Source organism: Berkeleyomyces rouxiae, assembly GCF_048999995.1.
Source record: "Berkeleyomyces rouxiae strain 22BRR77 chromosome Unknown BrBRR77_ptg000007l, whole genome shotgun sequence".
Taxonomy (NCBI): Eukaryota; Fungi; Ascomycota; class Sordariomycetes; order Microascales; family Ceratocystidaceae; genus Berkeleyomyces; species Berkeleyomyces rouxiae.
In genome coordinates, this window is record NW_027396497.1 from 353,498 (window position 1) to 373,683 (window position 20,186).

General features: G+C 50.7%; 4 protein-coding genes across 4 annotated transcripts; all 4 read left to right on the forward strand.

Moving 5' to 3' along the window:
• Positions 1-2,038: 2,038 nt before the first annotated feature.
• BROUX77_005877 (uncharacterized protein) lies at positions 2,039-4,210 on the forward strand (the record flags this gene model as incomplete). Its single annotated transcript, XM_073750799.1, has 3 exons — positions 2,039-2,252; positions 2,324-2,677; positions 2,742-4,210. 3 exons carry the CDS (start codon positions 2,039-2,041, stop codon positions 4,208-4,210), a joined length of 2,037 nt encoding a protein of 678 aa, XP_073603747.1.
• Positions 4,211-5,229: 1,019 nt separating this feature from the next.
• Positions 5,230-6,273, forward strand: BROUX77_005878 (uncharacterized protein; the record flags this gene model as incomplete). The annotated part of the gene is made up of 2 exons (XM_073750800.1): positions 5,230-5,824; positions 5,888-6,273. The coding sequence occupies 2 exons, from the start codon at positions 5,230-5,232 to the stop codon at positions 6,271-6,273; spliced, it is 981 nt and encodes a 326-aa protein (XP_073603748.1).
• Positions 6,274-8,815: 2,542 nt separating this feature from the next.
• BROUX77_005879 (uncharacterized protein) lies at positions 8,816-14,487 on the forward strand (the record flags this gene model as incomplete). The annotated part of the gene is made up of 3 exons (XM_073750801.1): positions 8,816-13,646; positions 13,717-13,946; positions 14,008-14,487. The coding sequence occupies 3 exons, from the start codon at positions 8,816-8,818 to the stop codon at positions 14,485-14,487; spliced, it is 5,541 nt and encodes a 1,846-aa protein (XP_073603749.1).
• Positions 14,488-15,482: 995 nt separating this feature from the next.
• On the forward strand, positions 15,483-16,926 carry BROUX77_005880 (uncharacterized protein; the record flags this gene model as incomplete). Its single annotated transcript, XM_073750802.1, has 5 exons — positions 15,483-15,503; positions 15,578-15,598; positions 15,685-16,605; positions 16,672-16,792; positions 16,907-16,926. 5 exons carry the CDS (start codon positions 15,483-15,485, stop codon positions 16,924-16,926), a joined length of 1,104 nt encoding a protein of 367 aa, XP_073603750.1.
• Positions 16,927-20,186: the final 3,260 nt, after the last annotated feature.

The window sequence follows — 20,186 nt, forward strand, 5'->3', positions numbered from 1 at the left end:
AGGGCAACGGTGAGGGAATTCTTACACTCGGGAACTCTGGGAGTGCCGCCTTCTTGACAGCGTCTTTTCAACGTCTCATATCGCATATGACTAAGAGGTGGTACTACATTATATAAGAACCACCGTATGATGCACGTCAGGCTGTCAAGGTACCGACCGACTTGCATGTCTTTTTTGGAACTGGCAAAAACGAATAGTAGAGACTTTAAAATTGGCGAGAACAACGCATCAGGCTTGTGGTTGCACTTGTAGCTCTTAGCTCTGTTGGCCGTCGTTGATACGGGAGCCAGCTACTGTGTGCTTGGCGTAGCCTCTAATTTTACAGGATCACCAATGCTGGCTGAGCTGAAATGCGGCAGTCCCCTATCGGCTCGCACTAGGTCTTGGCTAGAAGCTTACCTAGAGTAAGTGCTTCTGTGATGTGCGGGGTGTAGCAAGACTATGAGAGTTGGGTGCAAGTTGTGACAACTGAAACTGATCGACAATTTCTGCGAGCGCCGGCAGAAAGACGGAGAAAAAAAGGAAACAATATGCAGCCCAAGATGGGCCTGCTGACTGAGGATTTGAGGTCTCAATGGTCGTGTCGTATGTGCTTGTTATGTAAAATACTATTCACCAGGGAGAAGGTGGCATGGTTAGTATCTGAAAGTTATCCTTTGGGAACAACTCTGAAGCGTAGTATCTCTCACACATGTGCTCGACCGAGTGACCAAGAAAAGAGGCGTTCGCAAATACGAGGTACCACTGGTTAGCAAAATATGGGAAGCAAGAAGAAAGAAGCACTACCTTAATGTTACAGACAAGGATTGATGTTTGCTTGTGCACGGATGTAGCATCCTCTTCTGCTAGCTACCTGATCATACCCAATTGCTTTCCAAAAAGGAATAACTACATGGTTGGTTATATGTGAAAGAAAAACTCACCGAGAGCTGGAGCTGGAGACAAGGTAATCAATCGACAAGACCCTGAATAAAGCTCGGGCCGGGCTGAAAACAACCGCCTGTCTAAGCGAGTGGGAAACAAAAAGAACAAAACAAATGCAGTTCAAGGTTTCTGCTAGCTGTTTACCCTGGGGTCATGGTTTGTTTCTAAGCGCATGCTGTTGTTAGGCATCTTTCAACTAGGTACGGGGGGTTTTCACAGTCGACGTTGCCTGGGATTGATACATCACATCAGCCCACGCTGAAGGCTAGTCGCGGATGTTTGCTCTGGATTAGATAGACAAGGCTAAACTAAGGCTTAAACAGCCAAGCTTAAATCCACCGTTTCTTTGTTGTTTTTTTCTGGTCCCTCGCTGTCATGCTATGGAGAAAGATGGCAAGTCGTTGCTTCTGGCTCCAAAGGATTTGGTCAATGCAGGGAGTTGAAGTCAGCTTTGTGTAATAACAGCAAGAGAAGAAGAAAAGAAAACGAAAAAAAAGGGAGCAGGTATTAGGGCCACAGAATGCAAGGGAACGGCGAGCAAAGGCATTTAACTCGGCAAAAAGAAAAGAAGTGTAGAGGCTCGAGTCCAACTGCCTACCTGTATGCTCACGGACATGCAGTGCTTGGATATCAAAGAGTTCAGCTAGAAAGCCAAGTGGCAATCTGGAGCCGCCTCTTTCCGCTTTACCGTTGTTTCTGCGGGAAACGCGAAGCTAGATCGTTGTGTCGTTTAATTGGATTGGCGGCGGACTTGAGTTGTGTCCAAGGACCCCCTGGGGTGGATGTTGGTGCGCCTTGAAGCAACATGTACGACAGAGCGGCAATGGCAAAGGCAACGGCAACGGCTGCGGCGGAGAAAGGAAAAGCGAGAGCGAGAGCAAGACGATGCTAGCATATCGCTTGATATATCCCCAGCAAGAAGAAGGCTGTATAAAGAGTCGTGATCTCCCGGCTTCAATGGTGACTCCTCTTTTGTCTCTCTTCTCCATCGCCACCTCGCGCTCCTCTCATCCTCTAGCAGTGATCACTTCTCACTCATCGACTGTGCTTGTCCCACTCGCCTGAGAGCTTTACTCCCTACTTTGTTTCTGTCAAACTTCAGTCTTTCTTCATAATGTCTCAGAAGATGATGGCAGCCCTTGCGGCTGCTTCCATGGCCAGCACTGCTGCCGCCTGGAACTTTGAGCTGCCTCCCTGCCTTGACCCCTACAAGCCGTTTGTTGATGTTGGATGCTATGATGACTCTGGCTCAACTCCGGCCTTGACCCTGCGCTCGACTGAAAGCAGCGACCATATGACTGTTGAGAGCTGCGTCTCTTTCTGCAAAGGTAAGCCCCTCTGTTCTAACATCTACCGGCAGATAACGAAGAACATGTCCTAACCTTGTCTGATCAAACAGGTAACGGCTACCGCTACGCTGGTCTTGAGTACTATGGTATCTGCTTTTGCGGCCAGACCATCAACTCTTCTCCTCTTGAAGCTGACCAGTGCAACTTCCCTTGCAATGGCAACAGTTCTGAGGTGTGCGGTGGCAACAGCAAGATTTCCGTCTGGGCTGATCCCACCTTTGGTGATTTCTCCGAAGTCACTACTGCGGACTACAAGGCCAGTGGCTGCTGGAGTGACGATAGCTCCGAAGGCCGTGCGTTGTCCTGGAAGCAGGAGGCGCTGGATGGCAGCAAGATGACCCCCGAGATGTGCTTGGGCTCTTGCAAGGACGGTGGCTACCCCTACGCCGGTCTGGAGTACGGTGGTAAGTTATTATCTGAGCGAAACCTGACAGGATGACGATGGACAGGATACTAACCGTTACATAGGCGAGTGCTACTGCGGTGTTGCTATTGGCAACTTTTCGACTTCTATCGACAGCTCAAAATGCTCCACTCCTTGCAACGGCGATGCTTCACAAACTTGCGGTGGTCCTGGCGCTCTTTCGTTGTATGTTGCTGATGAGCTGCTGTCTCTGGAACCTTGCAACGGAGGTGACGAGGAGACGACTATGACTTCGTCTGCCCCCCCTGCCACTTCGACTACCGTGATCGAGTCTTCTAGCGCCTCTGTAGAGACTTCTACCACTTCGGTCTACTATGGTGAAGAGAGCAGCTCGAGCACTGTGCCTGTTGCCGAGACCACCTCGACCTACTCTGCTGTTGAGACTACCTCGACCTCGACCTACCCTGCTGTTGAGACTACCTCGACCTCGACCTACTCTGCTGTTGAGACTACCTCGACCTCGACCTACCCTGCTGTTGAGACTACCTCGACCTCGACCTACTCTGCTGTTGAGACTACCTCGACCTCGACCTACCCTGCTGTTGAGACCACCTCGACTTCGACCTACTCTGCCGTCAAGACTACCACCACTCCCGTTGTTCACACTACGCTGACCTCCACCACTGTTGGTTCCTCGACCACCAAAACCACTAGCACCTTTGTTAACGAGTGCACCTCCACTGTTGTCGGTCCCTCTCAGTGCGAGTACGGCTGTGGCAAATGGTGTGCCAACACTCTGCCCGAGTTCACCGACAAGGCTAGCTGCATCATCAGTTACACTAGCTGCAAGCTGCAGAGCGTTTCCTGCTTCAAGCAGGCCGGTATGCCGGCCGCCGCCAAGTGCTTCGAGTACAGCTCGTGGTGCGAGAAGATCAACAACTACTGCTCGTCAACCTGCGGTCGTGGAAAGTGCAACAAGGCCAACTGCTTCAAGCAGCTGCCCCCCGCTGGCTACAAGCCTGGCACCACTTCGACTTCGGTTTACCCTTGCCCTGCCACTGCCACCGCCACCACGACCGTTGTTGTTCCTACTAGCAGCAGCACCACTGTTCCCACTTCTGCGCCCATCTGCGTCCAGCCTTCGAACAAGAAGTACGGCTATGGACCTGGCAACGCCTGCGGTGGCATTGACATGCCCGTTGTCAGCTGCAACAACGCCGTGAACGACAAGAAGAGCAAGCCGTTCAAGATGTACAGCGACAAGAACTGGGGCAAGTGCCCTAGCTACAACTCGGGCAGCCTGTCCAACGCCTGCGCCGACGCCTGCGCCGTGCAGCGTGACTCTTGCCTGAGCGTCTACGCCGAAGGTTGCAAGCAGAAGGATCAGGGTGTCGACACTGACAGCTGGTTCTATAGCCACAAGCGTGACGAGTCAGCCTCATACTTTGACTTTGTTGCCAAGCGCACCATCAAGTTCACCGATACCTATGACCAGGCCCGCACCAAGTGCTATGCGCAGTACAATGACTGCCTTGCCGTCAACAAGAACGTGTGGTCTGAGTCGTGCAAATAAAGGAGCCGAAAGATGGCAAAAGCGGAGGATGCTCGCACAGGCCACGACGAGCAAAGGACGATGGCGATTTGAACATAATAGGATAGGAGGGCCGCGACCTGTATATTAGGCCTTTCATAAGTACATAGTAAAGTCAGCCTGTTGAAATATAATAACTACCGAGGTAGTGAAAGCATAGTCCAATGTAACATTTTGTCTATGATCAAGCCCCACGGCGGTCTTTTGTTGAGAGGCCCGCAGGAGCCCTAGCCCCGGCCATGGCAATAACTCGGGGCGTCATCTCCTGTTTGGTTTGTGAATCTTGAGTTGTGGCTTAGGGCTTTGTTGTGGTTGCCCTCAGGTTCTTGCCTTTTGCGGCTGGCGATCATCTCACAATGTAGTAGAGAAAAGATTCGGGCCGCACATCAACGCTCCCAACTGAAACAACTATTTGCTCGACTTGGAAAGCGTGGAAATATCTCGGGAAGGAATGATCTCATGAAGTTGTGGCGGCGGCATCCCTCTTCTATTTGTGGGCAAACCGCCGACCAATCAGGAGAGACAGACGGCCGGCCTTCACGTTGTGCCCCAAAAACCCCCACCACGAAGCGTTACACTTGTAACATAACGTTGCACGCCCTTCTTGCGTGCGTATGGTTTCTCGAGTCGAACTCCAAAGTTTATCACGGTTTAACGAGTTAACTGTTATCTCTGTCAAGAATCATTGCACTTCATGTAACCAATCCAACGCATGATAGTGAAGACTCCCAAAGTGGAGACGCACAGCTAGATGGAGCCACTTATCGTAACGAACGTGGACATGACCAAAAAATGGCCCTCCTGACGGCAAACCTCTTACATCGCTGTATGATTTATAGCAGCAGTCGACGCTGTTGTTCCTGGAATTTCGGGCTTCTCGTCACCCATCTTGCTTTGGGCTGCGATTCTAGCACTTGATCGTTTTTTTCTCTACTGCAGTTGTGCCCCTTTCCCTCTCAATCCCGAGCTTCCCGTCACTTCGCACACCACACACCTTTGCCATGTTATTGGACTTACTGATGCAAATTCCACCCTCGCATTGGTGCCAGTTCATCTGCGTTACCATCGGCGTAGCAGTTATCGCCAACACTGTCGCCCCCGACAGTCTTCGCGATCAGCTGTTTTGCTATGGCGCCCGCCAGGCCTCGCCGGCCGTTACCGCCGAAAGTCAAGGTAAAGACAAGAACACCAAGGAAGAAACGTCCAAAGGGCATTTGCGACCCTCGCTGAAGATTCTCCGGCTTCTCCTCACCTACACCGGAATGCTCATCCCAGTGCCTCACAGCTGGTTCACGCATTTCTACATCATGATCACTGCTGCCAATGTCTTCTGGATCTACCAGTACTACAGCCAAGGCTTCATTATGCGCTTCATCGCTACCAAGGAAGTACAGCTATCAACCGAGCCCAAGTTCGTGCCGCTGGAAAGGATCTTGGCTGGAATGGCCATGTTATCGTTTCAGGGCGTACGAAGACTTCTAGAGTGCCTCTTTGTACTGAAGCATTCGCCCAACTCGTACATGCTCTCCATGCACTGGTTTTTGACATTCTTTTTCTACACATCTGTCAGTGTTGCCGTCTGGATCGAGGGTTCCAGTAAGTCTCCTATTTCCTGTCTCCTGTTATCAAAAGGTGCACAGCTGACCCAGCACTCTCTAGGTACCATGCTTAACCCGGTGTATACATCGTCGCCGGCTGCCATTGCCCGCATCATTCTCATCACGCCTATTTTCCTTGCTTTCTCTTACGGCCAGAATCATAGCCACAAGCACCTGGCGAGCCTGAAAAAGTACACGCTTCCCACAGCAGGCCTGTTCAAATACTTTGTGTGCCCTCACTACTTTTGCGAGTGCATGATTTATATCTGCTTCACAGTCATGACGGCACCGGCTGGTTCTATGGTCAACAAGACCATGCTGTCTGCGCTGTTCTTCACGGCTGCCAATTTGGGAGTTACTTCTGGCAGCACGCGGATCTGGTACCAGGACAAGTTTGGAAAGGATGGTGTTGCTAAACGCTGGAACATGATCCCTTTTGTGTTCTAAAGAGTCTAGTCATGCTGTTGATTCCATATCCATTTTGACAACCCATGATGTTGAAGACTGCAGGGTTGCTGCAGCGATGGGTTGGTGTCGTTAATACTTTTGGTCTTTTAAGGTGTTATCAGTTCACTTCATGATTGAACTTACCATTCTATGCGTTTCGTCAGTAACTAACTACATCTGGCGTGCTCCAAGTTATCTTTATAAGTATCTTAGGGTTACGAGCATAACTATATACAAGGTTAGAGTATGTACAAATTTGGCGACACCAATCTGACCCCGATTTGAGGTCGGCACGTGATCATGTGTAATTGGCGATTTAATTGGCCGAGGTGTTCAGTTGAAACTTGGCACGTTGGCCATTTACTAGCGCACGTTTGGGCCTGTACCGTGGATATTTTGCGGCGCGGTTTTCCTAAATTGAAGATGACCAACACCATGAATGCGCGTTTGTTTCCACCTTGTCACCATCACGTCATGGGACCAAGAAGAGGAAGAGGGCGTGCCGGAAGATCGCCCCCACAAGCCATAGGCTGGTGAAGGGTTTCAAGCCTGGTGAGTGGATGGCCTGATGACCAACATGGGCGACGACGGATGGCGAGGCAGGACGCGGTGATTATGAGGACAAGAACAAGAATCGAAGGCCTCCTGGTCCGCCGGCATGGGAAAAAAGGCTGAAGGAAGAGACAGACAAGGGGTGACGAAGGCGATGGTGCGTGCGTGCGCTTTTCCCCTCTGCGATTCCCGCCCTTGTGAGTCTTCGCTCTTCTTTCTCAAGAGCGACAGGAGATGAGCACGACGCGGACACCAAGAAGAGAACAGGAAAAGACTCAAGGATCATGGGTTCTTGGTCGCGGTGTTGATGGAGCAAATCAGCGCGGTTGGTGCAAAAAGTAAAGTATAGTTGAGTAGTTATACGTGCGCACTTGTACCGGTACAAGCTGCACCCATGTCTGGCTTGAGAGGATTCGCTCTGGTTTGACTTTGACTGCCACAGCCTTGTTCCCTTGAAGACTTAAGCGGCCGTGTTGTTCTCTATTCAGAGGGCTACAGGGTAGCAGACCTGAGCGAGCAGGATTGTCAGGAGATGCATGTCGACCGGCCGACCGGCCTGCACGCCGCAACGCATGCAGATGTTGGCCGGGCTGGAGCGTGGGAAAAGTATATCCGAAGGTGCCAGGACACATGCATGTGCACGAAAATGCGCGCCCATAGTCTGGCGGGTTTCTGTACTTCTCTTCTGGCTTCACTTGAAAAGGTCATCATCCATGGCTACAAGATTGTAGTGGTACACTGTTCAGGTAGCGTCCGAATTATGCATCGAGAAGAAACCGCTCTCTCTGGCTAAGCCGGGCGCTTGTACCTGTACCAAGAAAGCCAGCTAGACAAAGGTCAAAACACCGGCTAAACACCGGCTCCAAGACCCACCTTTCTACTGGCCAGCCAATCACAGCCTGCCATGGCCGCTGATCTAGCTCCTCTGGTAGCGTCTGATGGCGTCCGATAGCACCCAAATCGTGCTTGTACCTGTACTTTCAACAGCTTTGCCTAGTCCATGTTTTCCTGGCCCTGAATTTCTCACGCCTTGCCGTTTCTTTCTTCTCCTACAATCTTCTTGCCCAATTGCTATCGCCGCCTCTGCTTGTTACTCCCTTCAACCATTACCATCACCATCACCATTACTGTCCTGTCGCCCTCGCCCTCGCCCATCGCTTCTACCACTACACGCGATCGCCCTCGACGACCTTATTTTGCAGCAGCCTCTAGCCCACCATTCCCACCGCGACCGCGTTTTATTTCTTGCCCGAGTATCCTTCTCTTCCGAAGTTTTGCTGGCCTGTTGCTCACTCACGAGCCTCTGACATGCACTGCCATCTTGGTCTCGTCTTTTGAGCTATTCGCGCCAATTTGCATCTCCTGCTGGCATCTGACACGACTATGCAACATATTTCGTCCATTATTTGATTACTTGATTCCGCCCTCATCGCCCGCCACCACTCCAGATAACCAACCAACAACCAGTCTCCCACCGACCCTGTACTCACGTACCTACGCCCGATACTCCTTCATCCTCTTCTCTTTCTTTGCGGGCTGCGAAACTAACGAGTAAGTCGTCGCCTGGCTTTCCTTGCGCTCCGGCCGGTAGTAGTCGTTGCGTTCTTTCTTTTTTCCCTTTTTCTCCTTGTCGGGCAAATTCACCATTGAGCACACATAAAGACTGGCAACGCCTAGCTTTCTGACACAAAAGATCAGACTAGCTTTTCTTCTGCTAGTTACCTGAGACTACCTAGCAACTACTTGCTCTACTTTCTCTGCATTTGCGCTTGTCATCTCAATATTGCCAACTTGTCCTCTGCTATCGCTAACATTATTTCTCCATCTTCAGTCTTACGCTCGCACCCTCCACAAACTCGCGCAAACTGGTTATCCGCCATACTCTCATTTTGCCGCCTATTTTCGACCCAATCAGCCCTTAAAGTGTTCCTACATTGCCCCATTTGAGGATGGTTCAGGTCGACCGTCGCATCTTCCACTAGACGGCACCATGGATACTTATTCCGCTTCCTCCAAGCCCAAACGGGGCTCACCCATAAGTCCCAGCCGGGGAGACTTGGGGCGGCGACCAAGTGACGATCTACGATACATAAACTCGCTAAGGCCTTCCCCCCCCAGGAGGGATTCCCACCGATCTATTGATTACCGCGACCGAGATTTTGGGGATCGCGATCGCGATCGGGAACGAGGCCGTGAGCGAGACCGCCTGAACGCCCCTTCAACCGCCATCAGAGACCGGGATCGAAATCGGGAGCGCGAGCGAGAACGAGAACGAGAGCGGGATCGAGACCGAGACCTACACCGAGACCGTGAACGAGACGGAGAAAAGGACCGAGAAAGAGATGACGATACAGCCACCAGCGATGTCTCCAATGCCGAAACTATCGTATTGTCCGGCAAAGATGGTTATTCACCGTCTAGACCTCGCAAGGTCAAGCACGAGCGTGAAAGGCCCGATACCGAGGCACCACCAGAATCCCAAACTCTCACGCCTGCCCATTCATCAAAATCGTCCAAAGGCTCGTCCACAGGTATACCCAAGCTTTCAAACTCGACTTCTTCAAATCTGCCAACATCTACAATCACCAATGCTACGACTACATCTTCCAACGGAAACAGCTCTGGGATAGCGTCAAATACAATTTCTTCCACTCCTAGTTCAGATCCACCATCCCGAGGAATTCTGTCGGGCGTATTAGCTCACAAGAAGGTCAAACGGGTTGAGAAACCGTTAAGCCTTGTGCGCAGCAATGGCCTCTCAACTCACAACTCGACCACCAATTCCTCATCAGGTGTCGCCCACTCTCGATCGCCACCCCCGCTCAAACGCCGTCGCCAGTCTAATGCCGCCCATCCTAATGGCCCTCTGAGTTCGGGCCATCATCCCGCCTCTGATTCTGAACCAGACCAACAGAACAGGTCTTCTCACATCTCGACCAAAGATAGGGAAAAGCCTTCAAAACCACCACTTTCGACAGTGGCATCCGATAAACCGCCAAAGCGAAAACCCGTCAAAATAGAGTCTGATGAAGAGGGTGAAATAAAGCCACATCGACCCAAGCCTTTCGACTTCCCGTCTTCCGCTACCTCTAATCCTCGCAATTCTAAAGACGCTGACAGCAACAGACCGCAAAAGTCAGACTCGCACGCCCTAAATCTTTCAGTAAAGTCTCTAGTAGTATCTGCGCGTTCAGTTTCACCCAGCTCTAAACCACCATCTATACATCGCCGAACCATGTCAACTAATGGACTAGCGAGCACGAAAAAGAAGACAACATTCTCAGCCCCTGTCCCAGTTCCGACATCGGTTTCTTCCTCAGCTTCAGCTTCAGCTTTAGTCCCACCGACTATGCCATTACTATCACATGAATATGATTGCGACTCTTCGTCCGATGAGAGCCCTCACCTGGGTAAAGGTTCCACCCTACTAACCCGTGGTGTTGCCGAACGTATTGACTCTCCTGCTGGTAAAGTGCCGAGCAAGAAGCACCTAGACGCCCATGGCCAGACGCTTTTGGCTCGTGCCTGTGCCAAGGGCGAATACGAAATCGCCAAGCAACGGCTAGCTGAACGGCCCGAAGACCTTAACGTCGCCGACTACGCAGGAAATACACCTTTGCAGATTGCTGCGTTGCACGGCTCTGACGACATTGTTGATTTGCTGCTGCAGTCAGGTTGCAACCGGCATTGCATCAATTATGATAAAGAAACGCCATTACTTGATGCTGTTGACAATGGCCATGTCGGCGTTGTCCGTCTACTTCTCCAAGCCGGAGTTAATCCTCGAAAACCCAACTGTCGCGGTGAAGAACCTCTTGCTCGAGTAACAGCCGATTTGGAAAATGGGCCCGAAATCAGATCACTGCTTGAAAAAGCCAAGGCTACCTTTCGTCATCCTTCGGAGGGTCTGCGCGAAATGGACGATACTGCTGCCGATGCTTCCGAAGATATTTCTGCCATTGACATGGATCACTGTCGGAGCTCCCGTGCACCTGATAGCCCCAACGCTGCCACCTTTGGCCCGTCCACTTCTAGCCATCGTCGTGCGGGAACCGCTCGCGCTACCAAGACCAGCAATCATCTACTGTATATGAACGTAGATGATAAGACTCTAAGGGCTGCATGTGGCAAAGGCGATCATGAAACTGTTACACATCTGCTCCAGGTTGGCGCTGACTTCAACTATCCAGAGGCTATGACAGCTGCTGCTCGTGGTGGTCATGAAGTTGTCATGGAGCTTCTTCTTGCGTTGGGAAATGCTAGTCCTGACCCTTCACCGATCAAAACAGGTTCTCCAGATACCGCAACCCCGATTCTTGCTGCAATTGGCCAGGAGAATATCAAGGTGATGAAGCTGTTGCTAGACCAAGCCAACTTTGATCCCACTCGTCGTTACAAGGGAATGACATATGCGGAGCTCGCACGTGAGCGCAAAGGCGTGAACTGGAAAGATGAGGAGGAGCTTCTCAAGAAGGCCTATGACGACTATCGTAGAAAACAAACCGAAAAGTCCAAGCCAGCTGATCGTTCTCATCGCCAGCCACCCGTCGACCATGACTCAGATACCAACCGCCAACCCCGTGATCGAGACAGCCGTGACAAAGAAAAGGGCAAGCTGAGAGAATCATCCTCATTATCTTCTGACCATGAACGCGACAGCGCCTCATCCGTACCCAAGACTTCTACTAAACGTGCTGCCAGCCCTAGCCTCCGAGACTCTGAGCTGAGCAAGAAAAAAGCAGCTACGCGGACAGCTTCCAAAGACCAAGAGCCAAAGGAGAGGGATAGAGAATCTAAAGATGAAGAGCGGGAACCTCGAGAGCCGAAAAAGATCGGTGATCTTAAGGAAAAGAAGCGTGCTGCTTCAGCCGGGTATGGCGATGAACCCCCAACAGCTAAACGTTCTCTTCTCTCAACCGACTCCATTGCCAAGGTCAAAAAAAGGGATAAGGATCGCGATGGAGATTCCAAGTGTAGCGCTCCCTCGGATCGCGAAATGTCACCTGCCGTTCAGAAGAAAAAGGTGAAGCGTAGCGTTGAAGCTGATGCTGCTGCTTCATCAGAGGGTGAGGCTACAAAACCACGTCGCAAGCTCATGTCAAAGGGCGACCTCACGGCTGAGCAAGAAAAGCAACGAAGGGCCAGCATGACTTCAAACGCCTCTCTAATCAATTTACAACCATCCAGCCCCCGAGATCGCGATGATCACGCTTCGGCGCGGCCCAACAAATCAGAACTTCCCTCTGAAAAATACCATGACCGCACCAAAGCTCTCAAACGTGATGAAACCCCTAGCGACTCCATATCTTCGACAGGCAAGCGACATCGGTCCAGCACATCCCCCCCTCGTCGGCCTGGCGTAGAGAAGGATGAATCCGAAACCCCAAACATCAAGCGTCGACGAATCACCGAGGGTGAACTCACCAAAGAGCAACGCCGCAAGAAGCTTGAAAAGGGTGACGGTGGGAATGCTTCTGCTGACGACGGCCACGAACCGCGACCCGTTAAAACCGGTATTCTTTCGCGCGAGTCTAGCCTCGGTTCTAAACCTGCTAAACCTGCAAAGGACGTCCGCGAACGTGACGCTAGTGTTCTCCGCGATCCTGCTCGAGCAACCCTCAAGGATGCGCTCAAGGCTAAGAAGCTCGCCGCAGCTGTCAAGTCTAGTGACCGCACTCCCAGCAAAGCGTCGTCCATCGCTCATGACAGTGACATTGAGATGAAAGATGCCCCTGTCAATGATGTAGCCCGAGTGCGCAAGGAAAAAGAGAGCAAGAATGATGAGCAAGACAAAAAGCGCCGGACCGCACTTGACCCCACAGACTCCAAGGCCGTTAAACGTGAAAGCCTGGAAGAGAAGAAGAGACAGGAGGAACGTCGTGCCAAGGCTGAAGAAAAGCGTCGTGCAGAAGAAGAGGCTCTGGCTGCCACTGCTGTGGCAGAGGCAGCAGCCGCCGCTGAAGCTGAAGCTGTCAACAAACGTGCCGCTGAACAAGAGAGAGAACGGGAGAGGGAAAAGGAACGGCGACGTCGCGAAAAAGAAGCTGCTGAAGAGCAGGAGCGTCTCGCTACCGAAGCTCGCGAGAAGTTGGAGCGTGAAGAGGCTCAAAGGAAGCGTGAGGAAGCGGAGAAGAAACGGCTCGAGGAGGAAGCTCGTCTTTGCCGTGAGCGTGAGCGTGAGCGTGAGCGTGAGCGTGAGCTAGAACTTCAACGTATTGCCGAAGAGCAGCGCAGGAAAGATGAGGAAGAGAAGCGGCTTGCTGAGGAGGCACGCCTCAAGGCGGAGAAGCTTAAGCGAGAGGAAGAGCGTCGACGCAAGGAAGAGGAGGAGAAGCGCGAGAAGGAGCGGCTTCATCGCCTCGAAGAAGAACGCCGTCTTCGCGAAGAGGCCGAGGCCAGGCGGAAGCGGGAAGAGGAAAGTCGACGGAAGGCCGAAGAGGACCGTCGCAAAGCCGAAGAAGAGCGCCTAAAACGTGAGGAAGAGGACCGGTTGCGCAAGGAACAGCTAGAGCGAGAGGCTGCCGAGACTCGCCGACGCCGTGAAGAAGAGCGCCGCGCCGCCAAGGAAGCTGAACAGAGGCGCATACACGAGGAGCAGGAGCAGGCACGCATTGCGGGTCTGCCGGCTCTTTTGCGTTGGTTCGAGATGTGCCCCAACCCTCGACAGACAGCGGTTGCCGACAAGTTCCACCAGATGCAAGGCGTGCGCTGGGATACTCTGGATACGAGTCTAGACGGAACTCCCGAAGGCCGCGAGCAATGGGTTCTCAACACACAGGCTGCTCTTCTGCTCGGCGAAAAGGACCTGACGCTTTCAAGATGTAAGTTAACTGAAGACACTAACACACACATGGATATGAACTCGTGCTAACAACCCCCTTTCTTTTACAGACACTGGCTGGCAGCGCATTGCGGCAACCCGCATCGCCAAGACGATGATTTGGCGCGTGGAGAACGATCGTTATGCTTTGACGTCACCTCGGTACTACGAAATTGGTGTACAACTCGTTGATTACTATGGCCATCCTAACGATCCTAATCTGATGGACCATAACACGCTTGAGCGACTCCGAAACGAAGCCATGACGCGGTTCTTCGAGATGGACATGTTTTTCGTCAAGGTATGTGTTGCCCATTAAGAGAGAACCATTAAAAACATGCTCTACTAACATATGTTCATAGCTTTCCGACATTCTCTTTGTTGTTCCCACCATGCCTCACATGCGCAACATCCAGCTCGTCGTCGAGTACCGCGAACTCCCCGAAACCGAAGAGCAGCTTCAGGTGCTATGGTCGGGCCAGAAATGGCGCAAGGATCCTGGCATTGAGAAGTACCTCGGGTTTGCGCCACGCCGCAAGTACTTTGTCAATGGAGAGTTTGTCAAGGAAAACCTTCCTGGGCTAAGTGCTGTGTCACGGACACCTTTCCCCGACGCTAACCGCGTGCCCCGCCGCTATGGCATCACGCAAGTGTTTCCGTATGAGCCCGACTATGTGAAGCTGTGCAAGGAACAGGGTCTAGACCACCTGGTCCACCTGGCTGATGATGTACCACCCAGCGGCGAGCTTCCGGCTCTGAACGGCCTCCCTGCGGGCACCGAGGCGGGATCGGTTGTCTCGGAGCCATCCTCTGATGTGGCCCACACCAACGGACTAACATGAGGCGTCTCTTATTGTTTCTTTTCTTCATCTTCTCGAATGGCTGGGCCGTTTTCGCTACCCCGGCTTCTAGTTCTACTCCCTCTTCCTGATTCTCCACATTCCTGTCTTGCTGGGCTTGCATTTCTGCTTTTTTTGTTGCCTTGTCTTTTGAGGTTTGGTTTGGATGGGTTGGGTGCCTAGGCTTGCTTCATAGCCACCAAGTGTGTTTTGTTTCTTATGGGCTATCTTTCTTTTTCTTTTTCTTAGTGTATACTTCTTCTTGTTCCAACCATCATGTCATTGGGAGCTTATTAAGCCGCCTCTCGTCTCACTTCAGCATTTGTTCTCATTTCATTTGTCTTTGATTTTCTCTGCTTTTCTTTCTTCGTTGGTGGTGGTTTTTCTTGTTCTCTCATGATTGTCATCTCCCGTGCAGTTTTTTTGTTTCCCTTGGCCTGGCTATTTCTTAGAGCCTGCTTTTTTTCTTGTGGACGCGAAAGTCCATGTTTTTTTTTTTCTTGCTGCTTCTTGTAGTAAAAATACACAAGATTTCATTGGCACTGAATGTTGTTCCCTGGTGGCTCTGTCCATCTTATGAAGCCGAAATATGAACAGTGGTGATGATTACCCGTGGTTGAGTGACGTAGCCAACCACACAAGGCTCGCAGAATCACAGGGCTGCTTCTGCCAGCTGTAAGCAGCCATGAACGCAGCTGGCGCACACAACCCTGCCAGCTGTCAATACCAGTAGCCCCACTACAAGCCGGGAAATGGAAGCTTGGGATTGGTTTGGTGCGGGGTGGTTCTTTGCGTGAAGGGCTCTTTTTTTTTGCTAGTATTTTTCTTTTGAAGAAAAGGTCAAGATATCATCTATCAAGCATTTGCCGCTTGGCCTACGGGAATAAGAAAAAGGAACAAAGAAGAAGCTGAACGTGATCCTCACTCAGACGAGCCACTTGACACGTTCGTTATAGATAAATTCTTCTTGCATTATATCCTGACTACAATCATCAGCCATGTCTACCACAGTTGAAAAGGTTCGTCATTCTTCTACCTGCACGCAGTCGCACTCGGTGTAGTCTTAGAGACCCCTCACTAACATCATGAACAGATCAAGGAGATCGAGTCCGAAGTAAGTTTCCCGCCAATCGACCGAGCCGGCCTCCCTTCTCAACGGCCACGAACGACCGACAGCAGAAATCTAACGACCACGAACAGATGGCTCGGACCCAGAAGAACAAGGCCACGGCCTACCATCTGGGTCAACTCAAGGCGAAGCTCGCCAAGCTCAAGCGTGAGCTGCTGACGCCGTCGGGTGGTGGTGGCGGTGGTGGCGCTGGTTTTGACGTGGCGCGTACCGGTGTCGCCTCGGTGGGCTTCATTGGCTTCCCATCGGTGGGCAAGTCAACGCTCATGTCACGGCTGACGGGCCAGCACTCGGAGGCGGCTGCGTACGAATTCACGACTCTGACGTCAGTGCCTGGCCAGGTCAAGTACAACGGCGCGCCACTGCAAATGATCGACTTGCCTGGAATTATCGAGGGAGCCAAAGACGGCCGTGGTCGTGGTCGCCAAGTCATTGCTGTGGCCAAGACGTGCCACCTGATCTTTATTGTTCTCGACGTCAACAAGCCGCTGACGGACAAGCGCGTCATTGAGGCCGAGCTCGAGGGCTTCGGCATCCGCATTAACAAGCAGCCGCCAAACATTACGTTCAAGAAAAAGGACAAGGGCGGCCTGAACATCACTAACACCGTGCCCCTGACGCACATTGATAACGACGAGATCCGCGCTGTCATGAGCGAGTACCGCATCAACTCGGCCGACATCACTATCCGTTGCGACGCTACCGTTGACGATCTGATTGACGTGCTCGAGGCGCGCTCGCGCTCCTACATCCCCGTCATCTATGTGCTCAACAAGATGGACGCCATCAGCATCGAGGAGCTGGACCTGCTCTACCGCATCCCCAACGCCGTGCCCATCTCGTCCGAGCAGGGCTGGAATATCGACGAGCTGATGGAGGCTATGTGGGAGAAGCTGAGTCTCGTGCGCGTGTATACCAAGCCCAAGGGCCGTCTGCCCGACTACGAAGAGCCGGTTGTGCTGCGCGCAAACCGCTGCACAGTCGAGGACTTTGTAAGTATCCGGTTGACAGAGGAGATGCGAAGTTGTTGTAATAAAGCCTTGACTAACAAGCCGTAGTGTAACTCTATCCACAAAACCATCCTGGAACAATTCAAGGCTGCTGTTGTGTACGGCAAGTCCGTGAAGCATCAGCCTCAGCGCGTTGGCCTGAACCACGTTTTGGCTGACGAAGATATCGGTGAGTTTCTTCTTTTTTTCTTTTTCTTCTTTGGGGGTGCTTGGCTTTCTTGCTCAAGCTCTACTCATTGTTATAGGTGTCCTAGCACACACAATGCTAACAACTCTTTTGAAGTCACCATTGTCAAGCGATGAAAAAAAAAATTAAGAAAGACACGGCTATGCTCTCGGTAGTTGGGCTTCTTTCTTTTCTTTGTGTTTGTTCTTTTTTTTTTTTTCCTTGTTCTTTGTTCACCTTTGGCCTTGGTCCGCCACACAAAAAGGGGTTTTGGCAGAAAGCCAGGCGGCGTTTTCTTTTTGATGGTTGTTATTTTTTTTCTTGTATGTGGTAACTATACTTCCCATCTCTTTTCTCCTTTATTTGCGACTTTTGTCATCTCGGCATATCGTTCTTCTTTTGTTGCTCTTTTTCTTCTTTTTCTTCTGTTGGTCCTCTCTTCTCGATAGCCAGACAGCTAGTTATTAAGACAAAGTCGGGGAAAGACATATGCGCCTGTCTTCCTCTTCTTTCCCAAGCACAAGTTTTTTTTGTTTCCCAAGACCATAAAAAGAAAGAAAAAGCAGAGTGAACGCCGGCACGGGTTCACACACCCTCTAAAATCCAAAGGGTCTTAATACCGAAGAGGGAGGTAGTAGAGAGGGCCACATCATGGACATCATAGGTGCGCCTCGTACCCCTTCCACTGAGCTTGTTCTGGCTATCTCTTACAAGATCAGAAACAAAAATCAGATCTACGCTGTGCAGCGCACCAAGATAAATCAAGACACAAGACGTCTCTCATCTCTTAGGGGTTTAGTGTCTTGTTCCTCGTTTGTTGAAGGCGAGAAGCCGGAGAGCCTAGAACCGACGTTTAGACCCCGGCTAGTCAAGCCACAAAACTCCATGTCAAAGGCTTATAGTGATGCCTTGGGTCTTTTACTCGGTCTGTAAACCCCCTATGTAATAATAACACAAGACCCAGCGATAGCGGAAAAGAACCAACACAGCAAGAAAGGCCATTCTTGATTATTAAAAAGAAGCAGTGATCTGAAAAGGTCACAACTCAGCAGACCACAATTCTGACTGGACGTATGTATGTACAGTTGCTCTTTTCAATAGAGCTTCGAGAACCGCCGCTCCTTCCATTTTGCCCTTTTTAGCTCAAATTAACTATCGAGTCCCTGCGTACCTGCCCTGCATTAATGTCTAAAACCCGTGGGCGATTTTTGCCTTGAGGCAAGGAGAGGAAGGAGCGGGTGGAAGCTGTAGAAGGTCCAAGGCCGACCGACTCCTGCTTGCCTTGTGCTAATACAGGGCTTTGACTTACACCGACTTAGGGTCAGGGTTAATAGAAGGACAAGCTTCCCTCCCTGCGTCTTGTTTTGTCATCACGTTGTGACATGTGTGTTGACATATATGTCCTCTCCTCCAGATCATATACATGCTCTGCCTTGTCTTGGCCGTCTGTGACTTTGCTCTTTTTGTATGTCTACACCCTCCCTGGTCCTTGTCAGATTTCCTTGTTGCTGCTTGTAATGCTTAGCTTTAATGCGGGGAGCCCTTCTTAGTATGCGTACAAGGAGACTTGACTTCATCGGCATGTATAGGTTGTGTGTGTGTGTGTGAGTGAGTGAGCCTTTGATGTGTGGACTAGAGAGAGGTGTGGAAGAGGGCTTCTGTTCACGGAATAGTCGTGGGTGAGAGAGGACCAAGGAATATGGCTGTCATGGAACTAGGCGTTTTCAGTTTCTTGTATGCCTGTGTAGACTGACAAGTATAACTAAGTCGTTAGTGAGTTACATATAGTTAGTTAGATATCCCAACTACTATGTGGTAGTGTGAACATGCGCATGCATTGAGTTTCAAAAAAGCAAACTACATGGATGCCGGGCTATGAGTGAGTGATTGGGCTGGTTTTACAGGAGGCAGAATACCGAAGCTAGCACTGAGTCTATTGTTGTCTCACTTCTCTACTTTAGAAGACAAGAGAAGTTGGAGGCTTTGAGTTCCATCATTGATAGAAGTAACGAGCCGTGAGAAGCCATCGAAGCCCGAGGCGCGATTAAACAATCCTAAAGGCAGCACCGCCGCAGTCGCCTTTGACAGGTTTTCAGCCTGGCAGCAAATGGTGATGTGACTTGTGGCGAGTGCGGAGAATAGGTGTCACTGTAACATTAGGCCAGATAGAGATACTCCTCCGTGAACTCATGCAACTATGTTCATCCATGAGTGTTCATACAACTAGTTAGATTGCATCAAAACACTGTTATTTACGGATCCGCGGCGAAAGAAAAGGCACTTGATACTCCGAAATGGAGAAAGAGAGAAAGCGCAATGCTCAATGAATTTTCAATCAATATACCAGTCTCACAGGGTATGACTTTTTTTTTTAAAAAAAGAAAAAAAGGACCTCCAAAAGCCCGAAAACAACCCATGTTAAAAGATGGACTCCCCCATTCGGCCTTCTTGATCAAATTATATCCTCTCATTGATTATCATATACGCCTATATCCACATTCACATTTACACATGTGTGCATATGCTAAGGTAATGGCCGACACATTGTTTTTTTTTTTTGCCTAGTAGTGAGTGTGATTGATGTGCACTTGAGCTAAGCACTTGCAAGCCAGGTCAGATACCGCAGCATAACAAAAAACTGTAGTTCTAGTAATACTACATGGTCAGGGATCACCCTCCAGGGTCTTGTTTCTGCCAGAGAGAGCCAGCTCTGGCTCGGCCCGATCGCGCAATAGACAAAAGCAACACAGCACACAGCGAGCAGCACGAGCAGTTCTTGCAGGGACATACACACAGACGAGTTTCTGTGTGAAGTGATACCGTCTTGTTACACTAGTCTCCCTTTGGTGATAGCTGAGTCCGACCTGAGTTGAATAGCTTCATCTCAAAGAAAGCTGTGTGTATGGACTGGTGTACATATGTGTGTAGGTTTGTATGTATGCACGGATGTATGTATCTCCCTCGCTTTTTGTACATCTGTTCCACATCTGAACATGTGTACAAATAGCGGGCTCGGGGTGACTGAAGCCGGAGACTTTTCCTCTTTTCATTCGCGTTTATCGAATCAGAGACTCTGCAGACACGGGAAATGTTGGACGACACAGCCAAAGGAAACGGGGAAAGCATCGTGTGGGGGCCGGAATCCCTATTCGTCTGGTTAGATATACCTTTCCTACCTTTCTCTCATACTAACTACTCTTCTGTATGCACCTAGGTGCATTTATTAGTATTTCTGTTTAGAGACTACCTCCGCTATCACCCTGTCTTTATTTGGATATACGTCTCAGTCTGTCAGTCTCTCTGGGGGGGAGCGACACATTGGTGAACTAATCTGGCTTGGCCATGAAAAATCATGCAAAAAAAAGGTGCTAGGTATCGGGATAATTGCTGTGTTCAT